Source organism: Dreissena polymorpha, chromosome 6 (assembly GCF_020536995.1).
Source record: "Dreissena polymorpha isolate Duluth1 chromosome 6, UMN_Dpol_1.0, whole genome shotgun sequence".
Classification (NCBI taxonomy): Eukaryota; Metazoa; Mollusca; class Bivalvia; order Myida; family Dreissenidae; genus Dreissena; species Dreissena polymorpha.
Window position 1 is genome coordinate 61391031 of NC_068360.1, and position 15273 is coordinate 61406303.

A 15273-nucleotide genomic window follows, 5' to 3' on the forward strand; every position below is an offset into this window, starting at 1 on the left:
AACAGCAAAATTATTAAAAGTTTTCAATTATTTTCACTTTTTTTTCACTTTAAATCACTGGAATCGCACTAATAACTACCAAATTAAAAAAGTGCAACTTTAAATGCATGAATAAAATGCCACTTGGTCCTTTCAGAAATGTACGGCAAGTTCGTAAGAAAAACAAAGAGCAACAAGGAGAAGAGGAGAAGGCCAAAAGAGATGACTCTGATAAAATGTCGGAAAAAAGCAGTCGATCAGTGGGTGGGAAATCAGACAAAAGCGATAAAATGCAATCCAATGAAAAGGAAAGAGAAACCAAAAAGGAGGAAGGGGAGAAAGAAGAAATGGATATTGATAAGGAAGAAAGCAGTACAGATAAGGGTAACAGGCATAATGAAGATAGAGATGGGGATGATAACGCGGATAATGAAGATGACAATGATGATGATGACAAAGAAGATGATAATGACGATGATGAAATTATAGGGAAGAAAGGTCCGAGGTCGGGAAGAGAGATTGATATTATTGACAACACAGAATGCAAGTTTAACGTTAATTCCTTCAAGCTCGTCTATGTGATCAATAGCGAGAGCTACCTGTACAAGCGCATGGCCTTGAAGCGGGCAAGGGAGGTAAGTTGGGAACGTCTTTCGTCATCAAATTGGGGATTTGAAATGTGTCTTTGAAATTGGCAATTTTTCCTTGAAATAGAGAAAAGTATAATTGAGTGAGTGAAAACATTTGTATAGTTATCATATAAAAAAGAGAATAAAAAATCCTGGAGCACAAACATCACAGATGAGTTTGAACTATTTTGTCAGTGCATGTCAGAGATACTTTTTAGCATTTTATTTTTCTTTGCCTTTCATTATTTCAAGCAATTGTTCCTAAATTCCAACTAATTATCAATAAATAATTTATTTCATTAAAACAGCTGATGATTTGGATGCTAATAAACAGTTCATTAACACTAGTATACCAGGGCTCTACATTAACGGTAGTCCGACTGTCCGGGACATCCATATTGTTAGTCCGGACAAGTAAATAACGAGTTTGTGCTGAATGGACAAGTGATTGTTATAATTTAATTATATAGAAAAAATGCCTTTAAATCTGTTATTTCTGTGGAGTTGCCAAAAAATTTTTCGATTATATTAAATTTATGTTTAAATCACAAATTCCGATAGTTTCATGTGATGCTACACCGTATTGTTCACAAGGGAAGCAACCCTTAACATTTTTCTTTGACAAAATAACAAGACTATTCTCCCTTGTAAAAAAATATGCATTTTACCACACTGGTACACACCGATCTTACAGACAACTAACGTAGTGACATCTCTATGGGGACATTTTCAGGGAACATTTGGTCAGTGAGTTGTATTAATGTTGTTTAAAATATCAGTTCAGCACTGTACATATACATCTCTTTTAAACAATTTCTGCTTTATGGTGGCAAAACACAAGTTTTTGTCAGGTATTATGACTTTGTATAATGTTTAAAAATCAATAATCTCGAGTTTTCCTGTTATTCTAGTCAGTTCTTTTTGTATTGAAACTGCCTTCAATTATGTTAACATGTATTTTGAACGATTGAAGTCTTTATAATTTTGTATTATTTCATTATTTTGCAAAGAACTGAGCAGAATAAGATAAAAATGGTCAGGACATGTTGCTTTTTGGTGAGGACAAGTGAAATTTTGGTCTACTTGTCTTACCGGACAAGAGGCTTCAAAAGTGAATGTTGAGCCCTGTATACAAAAAAAATCCGTATAATTTCTGCCCATTGACTTATTCATGTGACCCTTTCTGATTTCTTGTTTCCAAAATGTTATGAAATACCAGGACTAAGAAGAATAACTTGTGGACTAATATCTGTATTGCTTTTCAGTCCCACAAGGACCTGTCTCTAAAGCTGCATGGCAAATTCAGTGCATGGGTGGACAAGTGGAAAAAAGGTAGGTGTAATTGACTGTATGTATAAAATGATTTAACTATTGGAATTACTTGTTATTTCAAAATATTTATTCAGTCATGATTCTTTCTTTCTTAATTTGATTAGAAATTGGAGATGGTGGGGGTTAATCAAATTAGGGGGTTAGAATTTGGAGATGGTGGGGGTTAATCAAATTAGGGGGTAGGGTATTGTTTCCTCCCAGATGTAGTTCCTAAATTACAACCGTTTCTGTCTCTTCATTCTACCTTACATAAGAGTACATTGCAAAATATAGTAATTTTACGCCTCGCCTAAATCAAACAAATACATTCCTTTCATCATTTCTTAAACAGCTCATGTGACTCGGGAGCAGGAAACAAAATGTTCCAAATGGCTGAATGGAGATTCTGGCAACAATCGACCCTGCATCACGACCAAGGGGGACATTGACGTGACAGATAAGTCGCCATATTACAAGTACACAAAGTATCGAGTGAAGTTTCTGAAAGATCCAGAATCAGAATTGGAATGAATTGAACAAAAACTGTTGCATTGAGGAACATATGGATATTAAAAAAAGAAAGAAATTGTTCTGCTGATGAAACAAGGAATGACAAATATCTGTAATGAATAGTTTTCAGATTGTGTTTTTTTTTCAATTCACACTACTTTGAATTTATAATTAGTTTTAAATATCTGCAGTATCTTAAAGAGAAGAATCAAAATGGTTTACAAGATGGTTTAAGCTCTACTGTGGTAAATATGAAAAGTTAACAGAGTAGCTGGTGACAGAGAGTCTGATTTTGGTTCAGAATGGGACAAAATGGAGGGATGAAACATGCTGTACAGTATGGGACAAAATGGAGGGATGAAACATGCTGTACAGTATGGGACAAAATGGAGGGATGAAACATGCTGTACAGTATGGGACAAAATGGAGGGATGAAACATGCTGTACAGTATGGGACAAAATGGAGGGATGAAACATGCTGTACAGTATGGGACAAAATGGAGGGATGAAACATGCTGTACAGTATGGATGGGACAAAATGGAGGGATGAAACATGCTGTACAGTTTGTTTTGTCTAAGTAATTTGACAAAGTAGTGTATTTATCAACAGATTCTCAAAATATTCACAAAGAATAGTGTTTAGGATTTTTTTGTTTTGATTGACACACTCAATAATATTTATAGTGCTTTTTTCACTTTTGAAAGGTGCATAATTATGGTGTACAATATTTGCAAAATCTGTCAGCACATATTTCCTGTCTTGTATATATGCACCATTTAGATGAGGTGATATATAATTCCGATTATTTGGAGGAAAAATTATTATCTGTAGTTTTAAGAGACCATCGACAGTTGCGTAACTTTTGAAAGCACTCTTCAAGTTCTTTCGTACATTCTAAAGTATAGTATTTTTTTTACATGCCTTGTGGAAGTTACATAAAAACAAGGCTAAGATGAACTTCATCTGTTGTTTAGGTTTGTGTATGTTTTTCCGAACATTCTAACTGTTCTCACAATTATCATATCATTATCAATGCCATGTATTTGCTGCATAATCATTGTCATATATTTATCATTTCCATTACCCAGCATGAATTTATTGGTAGTATTGACATTCAGTACTTTACTTGTATAATAATTTCATTGTTTCTCATCATTTTCATCATCCCAGATTTACTTTATACGAGTATTTACGCTTCATAACTAACTATTATTCCTTTACCACTCATCTTCTGTCAAGCATTATAATGTACCTAAATTACATTTCCATAGAATACTGATAACAGCTTCTGGCTTTTAAAGGTAAATGTTGCCACTTCAGGATTTTATAATAGGGCAGTGAAGGTAAATGATTTACCAACAGTTTTTAGCAAGGAAAAGCTTGTAAGCATATTCAAATTGTACATTAACTGGTAAGAAAACGGCTACAAATCCAACTGTAGCGTCTGTTAGCCATCTTGTAAGTTTTTTTTGTTATTACATGCACACGAAACATGTATATTGCATAGTATCATTCATATTCAATTCATAGCATTCAATGTTTTGTAACTTTTCATGTAGAGATTGTAGAAATAAAGGATTTGGTTTTGTGCTAAAATTGTTTATTTTTTGCAAATAAATAAATCTCTGTTAGCTGGGGGACATGGAATTTATCTTTGAACGTTTATCTACCATCGGTGTATAAACTGTCATCTGGAAAAATATCCCAAATGCTCACGGCCTTATATCATATACTATATTTTACAGATGTCATTTTAATACCATGTATATACGAAATTGAGGATACTCAAGTCACAAAGCAAGGATTTCAGTAAATGGATGCTCTTAAAAAAATACATCAAATTATTTTCAGTGGGCTGTGACAGTCGAATCAAAACTGGGCAAATATTAACAGGTGAGGTAGTTCCTGTAAAATTGGAACACAAACAGGACCTCCTTTTTACAGGATCTATTGTCTACAGAAGATGATGTTAAAATAACCAGGTTTCCCGCCTAAGTAAATATCTCAAGAACATGTCAGTGCTCCACAAACAAAAGTAGCAGATACTTTGGAGTCTGAGTGTGCATGCCAGATAGAAGTTCCGTCAAAAACGGCCTAAACTGACAATGGCCTAGATAAATGACATCATGCCTGGAGATTTACAGTCTAAATGATCAATATTATAAGTTACTACGGCCATTCCTAGCACACAAATTGGTATTTGTATCACATAATAGTTAAGCAACGGATTTGGACCTTCCTGGCTGGCAAAATAACAATGCACAAAAATGGACCTATTGGGTGCCATTGGAAAATTCAAATAAAATCAAAAGTGTTGTGTATGCAAACGCTACATAGAACAATTACAAAGGCGTAAAACCTTGATTATCCAACAAAGTCATTCTCTATTTTTTACTGGACGTTTGGTATTGAAAAGTTTGATGGACAGGTCGCACATACAAATATTTTACAGGGCAATGGCAAACGGTCCAGCCATGTTTGGCAGAGACTAGGGCTGGGTCTTTAAACACAAATAGAACACACTATAGAAATCTTCTGATGAGGGCATTTATTTAGTTAAAAAAACAGACCAATACAATTTATGAAATTACACACTTTGATCCTTTGAATGAAACAAAAAATCACTGCTAGTGTCATTTTTTTTCTTTATCATACATACACATGAATGCTAGTGAAAGAAGAAACAAGTTACTGAAAACTTCCCTATAGTTGTAAGTACTTTGAATGTTTTTCTTCACATTCCACTGCAATCACATAAATGGTTTTGTTTCCGAGCAGATTGGGTTTTGTTTGCGTTGAGACATTATATTCCACTTACAAGGAAAAGAAGAGATAGTTAAGTGAATATCATTATAAAGAACCACAACCAAGATGAAATGATTTAGTGTTTAAGATCCATGTATACAGTTCTAATTATTTACAAAAGGCCTGAGAGACACATTGAGGGATGAATAAAGCAATAATAGAACATATCACATTAACACAGAAAATTAACAAATTCAAAAACATTAACCTTAAAAAAGAACCACATAATCGCTTTGGCTTTCTTGATCAAAAAAACACTTGTACATAGAATTTTTGAACACTAAAATTTTTGTACAATCTTTAACTTCAATGACTTTTATGATTTAATATTCTCCTTTGAAAAACTTTTCCACATTTTGATGGGAGAGATGGTAAATCCCACAAAATGTTATAACTTCAAATGTTGTTATGCTTATATTTGTTAGCAATCTATAACAAGAGCTGTCGCCATAGGATGACTTATGCCCCCTATAAACGCTTGATAGAAGTTATGAGCTTTTTTGAAACCTAAACGCAGATTTCGAAACCTAAACGCGGACCCTAAGGTCAAGGTCACAGGGGTCAAAATTTGTATGCGTATGGAAAGGCCTTGTCCATATACACATGCATGCCAAATATGAAATGGCTATCTGAAGTGACATAGAAGTTATGAGCATTTTTCAAAACCTAAACGCAAAGTGTGACAGACAGACAGATCACTATATGCCCTCTTTTGGGGTCATAAAAAAATGAAGGCCATGAATTAATTGAAACCACTTTTATCAAAGACTTGAATATTAAAATAATTAAAAAATAATTATAAATTATGAAATATGTATATTTAGTTGTTTTTTTCTTAATTAAATATGAAGACAGCAAATATTTAACAAAAATAAATGTAAACGACAATGATCTGACAAGGATGTAAATTATTCAGTGTATAATAATAATTATAGAATTAACATATATGCATAAAATGTGTATGATTTGTATAAAAACAAACGATTGAATGTTAACAAATAAAAAAATCAACACAGACAATATATATGAGACAAACTAAGCATTGGACGGATTATTTTAAACAATACACTATCAAAATTTTAACTACAAATAATGAGGGTTATGTATGAACATTGATTTACTGTAAGAGAGACTTAACTACACATGTACACATTTCATAGATATGTGTTCTACCAAAAAAGGCAAATACTAGAAACAACAGGTAAAAAAAGGTAATACAAATTACTGAACATTACATGGACTGAATCAAATAATTGTATTGTCATATTCTTAACATAAAACAGCTGAAAATATTTGTTTACTTATATCACAGTCCTTCAGGAAACGTCCAAAAGCTTATACTTCTAGAAATTGTTATACGAAAAAAAATTATGAGGGCTGCTTCTTAGAGAGATCACAGTTTGAGCAGTTCACTGATGATATCTTGCAGGCTGTTCTGGTTTAATGTTGGTTGCCTTAGCCATTTCGCTTCTGTGCAGTAAAGTTTAAGCCTGTTTCTTGTGGCGTCTCTCTGCCAGCTTTGCCTGCAGCCCCTGTTCCATGCGTGCCTTGTTCATCTGCTGGGCCTTCAGGTATTCCTCCGTGTTCTTAGCATACTGCTCTTTCAGGGCTGAGATGTCACCTAAAGTGTACCGGGAAATTATTATTAAAATTGATCTAGAAATATTCTCAAATATTGAGCTCAACTTGGACTATGAGTTTTGAGTTTCCACTCAGCTAAGGACTAAGAATGTCATTTGGTACATGAAAATTCTTCAATCTTAGCTATAGGAAGACTCAAATATTTATACTAAAACTTATTGTTAATTTAGACCCAAAACATCCGTGAACACAAAATTCACCATGATAATCAACCTCATCTCAAAAATTAAGAAAACCATTAAAAGTTAGTTAGAATATTCACTTAAGTATGTTCATGAAACTAGGCCATTACAGTATATTACTTCATTAAAGTTCTCAGAGGGTTTTACATTTTCCCAAGGGGGTGTTTAAGGGCCTAGTTTCAGCTTAACAAAGAACTTGTCACTAAGGTCCCAAATTTTGTACGTGATAAATTCTATTGCCATGACAAGCAACTTACCAAAGAGAGTGTTTTCTGAGTACATAGGTTCTTGCACTAACACAATATTTCAATATTAAGCATGAATAAACAATCAAAACAAATAGATTCTTTTCATGACCAAATTATGTTGCTATGGTAACCAACTTACCAAAGAGGTCATTCTCGGAGGGCATAGGAGCCAGCTCTGACAAGGGGAGAGGGGTTGGTGCAGGGGCAGGTGGGGGTCCCTGATTCTGAAAAAAAAGGGATACGTCTGAAGCGGCGGATTTAAAAACACGATAAGCAGTGACAATGTTCAAATGTTTTAAATATTTTCCGCCAATTGCGACACCTTCAAACTTAACCCACTTAAAGAAGTAACATTATAGGTTAAATGAACGAAATATCTTGATGTCGCATTTGGCGGAACACATTTTTTTTAGCCTTAACATGTAGCATTTTTGCTAAAAAAACAGACTTTTTTGGCCTACTGCCAAAAATCAATCATGTTCATATTGGTGAAAAGACGACGAACACAAAAAGTTTCTGTATATATTGTATAAACGAATGTAAGACAACATAAAAACAGTGTCAAATAAAGCATTTCATTGCATTTGATTTTTTCGAAAATACAAGGCCAAATAGGCACTTTCGTGAACCTAGTCCTTTCTTTTCATCATGATACTACAAGATCTCATTATCAAAGACTGGATTGTACAACAACCCATTCTATAAACTTAAGCCTTAGCCCAATTATATTTTTAACACACATTTATTTTATCACTATTATGGAATAAATGACATTGTATTTCAATGAAGCCATACCAAGAGTAACCAAACAGTAAAAATAACAGTGAGATTTCTGGCCATTTATTTAATCAATGAACTTTAGCTAATATGAAGCACAAAATTTATTTAATTGAATAACAATGAAGTGGTATCCTGCTCAGCACAACTCATTTCCTTATACTGCAGGCCTCACTCTTGTCTGTTTCTAAGCCTTGCATCATAAACTTCATCTTTATTGAACACTTACATAATATTCCCCATATCTCAAACACCGAATATGAACACATGACCTGCCAATAAACAACTTGTCCAGTGATCTTTGTTTGAAATTGTTATGACTTAATGTGTCTTTAAACGTGGGAGCAATTCGGGAGCTACAAACCTCAACTAGACAAGTTGGATATGTCGACAGATAGAGACATATTTCATGTCCCAAATGAGCAATTATGCCAAGTTAAGAGCTAAATTTTGCTTTGATGAGTATGTTAAGTCCCATGATGATTGCAAACAAAAGAACTTCACAAATGTTCTATACAAGCTGGAGAGGATGCTGCCATGATGATTCGAAAGTAACCAGTATTTGTCAAGTTTTATGTGACAAAAGACAAACGAGAAGAAAAATAAAAAAACAAGGTTAGCATGAAAAGCAGGTAAGTTTATATATTTAGGATAAAACAAGAGATGTGTTTGTCAGAAACACAATGCCCCCTATTGCGCCACTTTGAAATAAAATTTCAATATATCATTTGGCAGGTTAAGAAATTATCTCCCTTTTAAAGCTTATTACTTCGTTTGCATTGTATTTTTTTACTTTTGACCTTGAAGGATGACCATGACCTTACACCACTCAAAATGTGCAGCTTCATGAGATCATTTGATCCGGGGGCATAAAAACCCGAATCACAAGCTTCTGTGAGTGGGTCATGTTTTCATGCTAAGGATATTGAATCAAACTTGTTTGACAATGCATGCGAGAGAATGAGATATAACTAGTACAGGTGCTACCTGGGCATCTGGAACGTGAGGTCCTCCGTCCACAGGGGCCGGTCTTGTGACTCCGATACCCTTCATGTCCATGTCTTCTGCTGACAGCTTGGTTTGATCTACAGTGCACAAATATATACATATGTATGTTATCTTAGGTTCTAAAGATTTGTTATTGCTATGATATTATCTATGTATAGCGTATATATACAGATTTATCGTTTGATATTTCTCAGCTTATTTAAAGGAAAAGATAGATTTATTTTCACATAAATGTTTCTTAGCTATAATGAATGCAATAATTGAATATCATTAAGAAAGACATGCAATACATTTCAAAAATATATAATTGTCGTGTTTTAACATGGCCTTGTCTTCAATAAAATTTTGTACATGTACTATCTTTTTTATACATGTAGATTTCCAGTTTAAATTACGTCTGATTTAAATACATAACTTCATGTAGAATCCCTTGAACGTTCGATATAATGGGTGAAATCAGGACCATTCCAGCAACATGAAAGTTATTTTAAACATTTAAAATACAATACATTTGGTTAACCAAGAACTAACAGAAATCTAAACTTAAGTCGCACTTGAACAAAAACTTCAGATACAATTTTGTCTTGTTCTGTGAAAATTGGGCAAAATGCATGTGGGTAAAGTATTGTCCCAGATAAGCCTGTGCACTCCGCACAGGCTAATCAAGGACGTCACTCTGCTTTAATGGTATTTTTCGTTCAAAGGAAGTCCCTTTTTACCGAAAATCTTGTTTAAGCGGAAAGTGTTGTCCCTGATTAGCCTGTGCAGACTGCACAGGCTAATCTGGGACGACACTTAAGCCACATGCATTATGCCCAGTTTTCTCAGAACAAGACACAATTTTTTGTAAGATTGTTTGTTCAACTTATGACTTACATACAGTGGTGATCTACCTTTATTATATTAAATAACAAATACAGCAACAACAAAACTCAACTGTGTGCAGACCTGGCCCAACATATACAGTGAAAATCTAGATCACAAAAGGGTGTTATAAAAATGGGGTAGGGTGAAAGCCCTACCAGCCTGGTGTCATTGTCTGATTATTTGCTAAGACCAATTAATTTTAAAGTCTAACATGCTCAATTAAGATTTTTAATCGTTGTCTTTTCAATTACCAAGAATATTTGCATCTGATTATTTGCTAAGACCAATTAATTTTAAAGTCTAACATCATCATCAGCTCAATTAAGATTTTTAATTGTTGTGTTTTCAATTGCCATGAATATTTGCAAAGAGATTTTCATACATTTAATGTTGAATAACTCAGATGGGCTGAAGGCAAAAGGAAGCAGCAAAAGGAGAAGGGCTATTTGAATGAAATGTTTTAAATAAACACTTCACTTAAATGTACGAAATTAAACTTATTACATCTAAGTGACCTTTGAATTTGAAAAAAACAACACTAAGCATTTTTAGACAACCTTAACCTTGAAATTTAAAGTATGCATCACAATTGACCAGTCGCCAAATTATTGATCGCTCCGCCCACATAGTCACGTGGTCTAGTGATTAGAAAACTCCGACAAGCAGGTCGCAATTATAGCGCATTACGTGAGTGAAATACTATACTTGTAACGATGTATGATGCTCTTTTTATTAAAGCCGCACACTAAACTAAACTGCTTTGTACAACTTTAATACAATCATAATTGATGAGGAGAGAAATGGCATAATCAAAATAAATGAGTTAACTATTAGAACGTTTCTTATACATATTATAGGAATCTGGTAAAAAAACTGTGGTAAAAATGAGCATTTATTTCATATTGATTTTCAACTTGTATTAAAACCGTCTGGCAGTGAATCCGGTTGCTATTCATATATAATTTTGAAAATATTTTTATTAAATGCAAATGACACATCCATATCATGATGGTTTTTTTGTTTATTAAAAATGTTTAGATCTTTGTTTCATTGTGTTATTTTTAAAAAGACACCGTTTTTTTAAATTTAGATATAAATTACATTTTTATTGTAACCATAATATAATACAGGCCTAATTTCGTGGTTACATTAACAGATCTAATATGCATTTTATTTCATTTATGTTTAATGGGAACCTGCTACATTTCACTATCGAAAAATGAAATTTTGGTATTACGGTGCTGTTCATGAACATTCGAATTGAATACATTTAGCATATTATGCATTTGTTTATTTATAGCAAGATGGCCCTTATTTGTTAATTGCAATTTTCACATTTCTCCCCGTATCAATATATGTTGTTTTAGAAATGTTGTTGTTGTTGTATTATAAGCCTTACATTTTACACTTGAAGTCGCTTAAAGCTAGCTAAGCCGCGTTGAAATCACCTTTTTGTTGTTTTAACTTGAGTTAAAACAATATTTAAGTTAACAATTTATAATGATCTCCATTGTGTATGATCCGCAGAAAATAAATATATAATTGGAAATCATTTAAGTAATTTAATATTTCTTTTCTTGTGTACAGTACCTAACAATGCCTTAATGTTCATTCAGTCTGAGATCCATGCAACATACTGTCATTTATTAATCATTGATAATTACGCTGAGATTAATAAGCACGTGTGGCAATAATATGTTGCCCAAATTGCTTAATAATATTGTGCATCAAACGGTATAACATGTTTTATAGAACACACAACTGGTGTGGTTACACTATTTTATTTATTGTGTTTGTTTTCTCATTACTCGTTCAGATGTTCAAGAAATAAAGATAAAATAATAACCTTTTATAAAGTATGTATAGCACCTACAATTTTGAATAATGATCGAACAGTAATGATCATGCAGTTGATATAAAATCTGTGTTAACTCTTAAAAATTACTTCCATTTGGTAATGTACAATACGCTTTGTTTGTGGGACAAAATGGCGGCCAGATAAACATTGCTGAGGGGTGTGTGAAAAATCGATATCTGATTGGCTGATCGAAGAATGTGGGCGGAGCGATCGATACTTTGGCGACTGGTCAATTGCGTATAAGCTAAGTTAAGTGGGGACTTTGTGCCATAAAATTTTCTAGCTTAAAAACATACAAACTGACATCTTCCAATACCCAAACGTTGCAGATAGTAAAAATAAAAAATAATTAAAAACGTGCATTTAATGTGCATATAATGCTTCATTAAGATTAAACATGCAAACAAAAGTGTGCTGTATTACGGACCTATGTTGTAGAAACCAGCTAAACAAGTATTATACATTGTAATCAGTAAAATGCATCATTATCAGTTCACATTGGAATGGCTGAGCCATTGTTGTAACTCGCATATATTCCATGGTACTACAAAATCGACCATGGAATAATAGGCTAAAATAATTTAGTTTTCAAAAATATTTATGAGCCATCTAATAACCAATTAAATTAGACTTCCCTTTTAAAAACTCCTCGAAGGAGGTTGGATAGCTGTAATTATGACCAAACGATTAGGACACAATAAATATTACAAGGCAAAATCCATCTGCATAAAAAATCACAGACACAATAAGATTTCTCATTTACTATTCATGAATACTAATTTTTTCTAGCCATAACAAGCAAATCATAATTGAGTGAACATGGTTTTGACAATCGGCTTGAGCAGGATACAGTTATATGCATTATGTTATGCAGATTATGCAGTTTTAAACAATCATTACTGATGCTTTATAAAAAGCAATGATTTTTTGCCAATGTTTTATTTATTCAATAATTCATTAGGTTTTGACAACAGCATGACTTTTATAATTGAAAATTGTTAAAATATGATTCCCACTAACGTAAAAAAGAGCTATTACATGCAACCAATAATATTTTTCTTTTGCTGTGGATGAAAATAACAGAAAAAAAGAGAACATTAATCTGCTGTCTCATTCAAACTAAAGTCATAAACGCATGCACCTCCCAAATACAGCATGCAAAACTAAATGTTTTTGTCTATCAACTTATGCAAACTACAGAAATAAACGTAAGCGTCTCCAAAATAAAATGCTTTACACTAACTGTATTTGTCACTTAAATCATGCAAGCTAAAAAGACTACTTGTATGCACTTATCAAATAATTTCTTTCTTTCAAGGACGATGTTGTTCAAATGGTGTACAATTCCTTACGTTACAATATGGAAAAAAACAACGCAAGAATAGAATGAAAAGAAAGAAGGAACTGGTTCTATGAAATTAAATGTTGTCATGTGCACGTATCTGTTTACCCCCATTGAAACTTTGTCAAACAATTTCTATAGATAGCAGATGCTGAAATAAGTTTTATGGCGCATGCACTGTACACTGTTTACACAGAAAACTGAGCATATGGGTAAAGTGTTGTCCCAGATTATGCTGTGCAATCCAAACAGGCTAATCAGTGACCGCACATTCAGCGTTTATGTAACTTTTTTTTTAAAGCAAGTTTCTTTCAAACAAAAATCCAGTCTAGGCGGAAAGTGACAAAGCAAATGCATTAAGTTCCCCCAGAGCAGGCCTCATAACCGCTTGCATCAGTTATTTAACATCTTCATAAGGATGCTTCTTCATGACATATTTACCTCATTGAATGTCTTAGATTTTATGATTATTACAACTTAAATGGTATCTATGGTTATTCTTCTAATGCACATGGATTTCAAAAACCTCTGTAAAATTATCACTGTCAAAAATCAGCATGCATTTGGCCTTAACAGCCAAATCTATGTCAGTAAATAAAGAGTAATTTGTTTGAAAACTTGAACCATGGTTATTATAACCACAATTTCATATTTTGAAGAACAGGACTGAGAAAAGTTAACAAAATTTTAGCAAAAAATTCAAATACATTGTAATAACTATGTAGATTTATTAAGTACTTGTATTATAAGAGGGATATAGGGGAAAGGAAAGTGCCAATATTTTACCTGCGAGTCCCTTAAGCCCTGTGGAAAAAGTTTGATGGAATAAATATTATACATATAATAAAAAAATAAAGTAAAGAACGTGGGTGGATATAAATTGTGCTATACAGTTAAAAAGAAAGAGAGGGAAACTTTCTAGATAAAAGATGGTGAGTACAGTAAAACTTAGAACAAAATTAATAAACAATAAAGGATGGTAACTGTAGTAAAACTAATTGGGTAAAACAATTTATCATAACTACCTCCAGCAAAACCGGTTGTTCCTTAAAGCATAAAATACTTAATACATAAAATACTGCGACAGATTTAATGTGGCCATTGTCAATTTTGTCATAATGGTAATAATAATGAGCTTCTCTGTAGAAAAATGGGGCTTAATGCATATGGGTAAAGTGTCTTCCCCGATAAGCCTGCGCAGTCCGCAGACGCCAAAGGCTAATCTTGTGTGACACTTCACACACATGCATTAAACCCCATTTTCCCAGAGCAAGGCTCAAATGCACCTGATTTCAAACTGACACAAGCCTGACAAGGCCATAATTGTCAGCAGGAAAAATTGTTGTGTACGATTCGTAAATTAATTTAACAACACATATAGTCAATTATTGCGATTATTTGACAAATAAGTTGTTACATATATAATAAGTTGTTACAATATTAATTGTGAATGTTTAATTTGAATACGACAATAGTGAGCTGGGCCAAACTAACAACCATTGGAAAGGGTCAAACATTTCTTGCAACTAATTTAAATGTGTATCTAAACCCAGCATAATTATCAAGAATTCCTTAAATGGATCCAGAGAAAATTCAGCTAAGGTTATCTTGTAGCTGCTTTACTTGGGGTCAAAAACATCCATTGTGCCTCATAAAGTATTTAGCACACACTGTTGATCCAGGTGTCGTCTCCAACCAGAAAAATTATCACACAATCTTTTATAACAATCAACGCATTTCATGAAATATTATTTTGTCATTAGTTTTCCTTTGAATAAAAAGCATTTTCTTGTGGCTTATGTTGTAATTTACCTGCATCATTGAGCCCAGTGACGTCCCCTCCAGTTTCCTTGATCTTCTCCCGGATCAGTTTGATCCTCTCAGCCCGCAGGTCCGTCTCAACTTTCCGACCCTCCTCAGTGATTTTTGCCATGTCCCTCTGGATTGTGTTAGCGATAACCTAAAATAAAGGGACCATAGAATACATGCAGGCAAGTTATCAAACCAATGCTTATAATATAGCAATATTTCTAAACCTTAATCATCAAACCAACACTAATGTTATCAAACCAAAACTTACGTAATCAAACCAACATTTATGCTATCAAACTAATA

At 33.3% G+C, this 15273-nt stretch overlaps 2 protein-coding genes across 10 annotated transcripts in view; one reads left to right on the forward strand and one right to left on the reverse strand.

Annotated features, from left to right (window-relative positions):
* The window catches only part of LOC127833887 (paired amphipathic helix protein Sin3a-like), a 75962-nt gene extending 73032 nt beyond the window's left edge, over positions 1 to 2930 (forward strand). For all 3 annotated transcript variants that reach the window (XM_052359387.1, XM_052359386.1, XM_052359388.1), the window contains exons 27-29: positions 137 to 614; positions 1874 to 1940; positions 2272 to 2930. In XM_052359387.1, the coding sequence (XP_052215347.1) occupies positions 137 to 614; positions 1874 to 1940; positions 2272 to 2450 (724 nt within the window). In that variant the 3' untranslated portion in view covers positions 2451 to 2930. The remainder of the gene's footprint in view (positions 1 to 136; positions 615 to 1873; positions 1941 to 2271) is intronic.
* Positions 2931 to 4961: 2031 nt separating this feature from the next.
* LOC127833893 (uncharacterized) overlaps positions 4962 to 15273 on the reverse strand; it is a 32957-nt gene continuing 22645 nt past the window's right edge. For 2 of the 7 annotated variants that reach the window (XM_052359398.1, XM_052359399.1), the window contains exons 9-15: positions 14971 to 15118; positions 14184 to 14204; positions 13945 to 13962; positions 12244 to 12261; positions 9071 to 9168; positions 7446 to 7530; positions 4962 to 6856 (exon numbers count right to left, since the gene is read on the reverse strand). In XM_052359398.1, coding sequence (XP_052215358.1) covers positions 6720 to 6856; positions 7446 to 7530; positions 9071 to 9168; positions 12244 to 12261; positions 13945 to 13962; positions 14184 to 14204; positions 14971 to 15118 — 525 coding nt within the window. In that variant the 3' untranslated portion in view covers positions 4962 to 6719. The remainder of the gene's footprint in view (positions 6857 to 7445; positions 7531 to 9070; positions 9169 to 12243; positions 12262 to 13944; positions 13963 to 14183; positions 14205 to 14970; positions 15119 to 15273) is intronic. The other 5 variants (XM_052359401.1, XM_052359400.1, XM_052359405.1 and 2 more) reach the window with 5 other exon arrangements.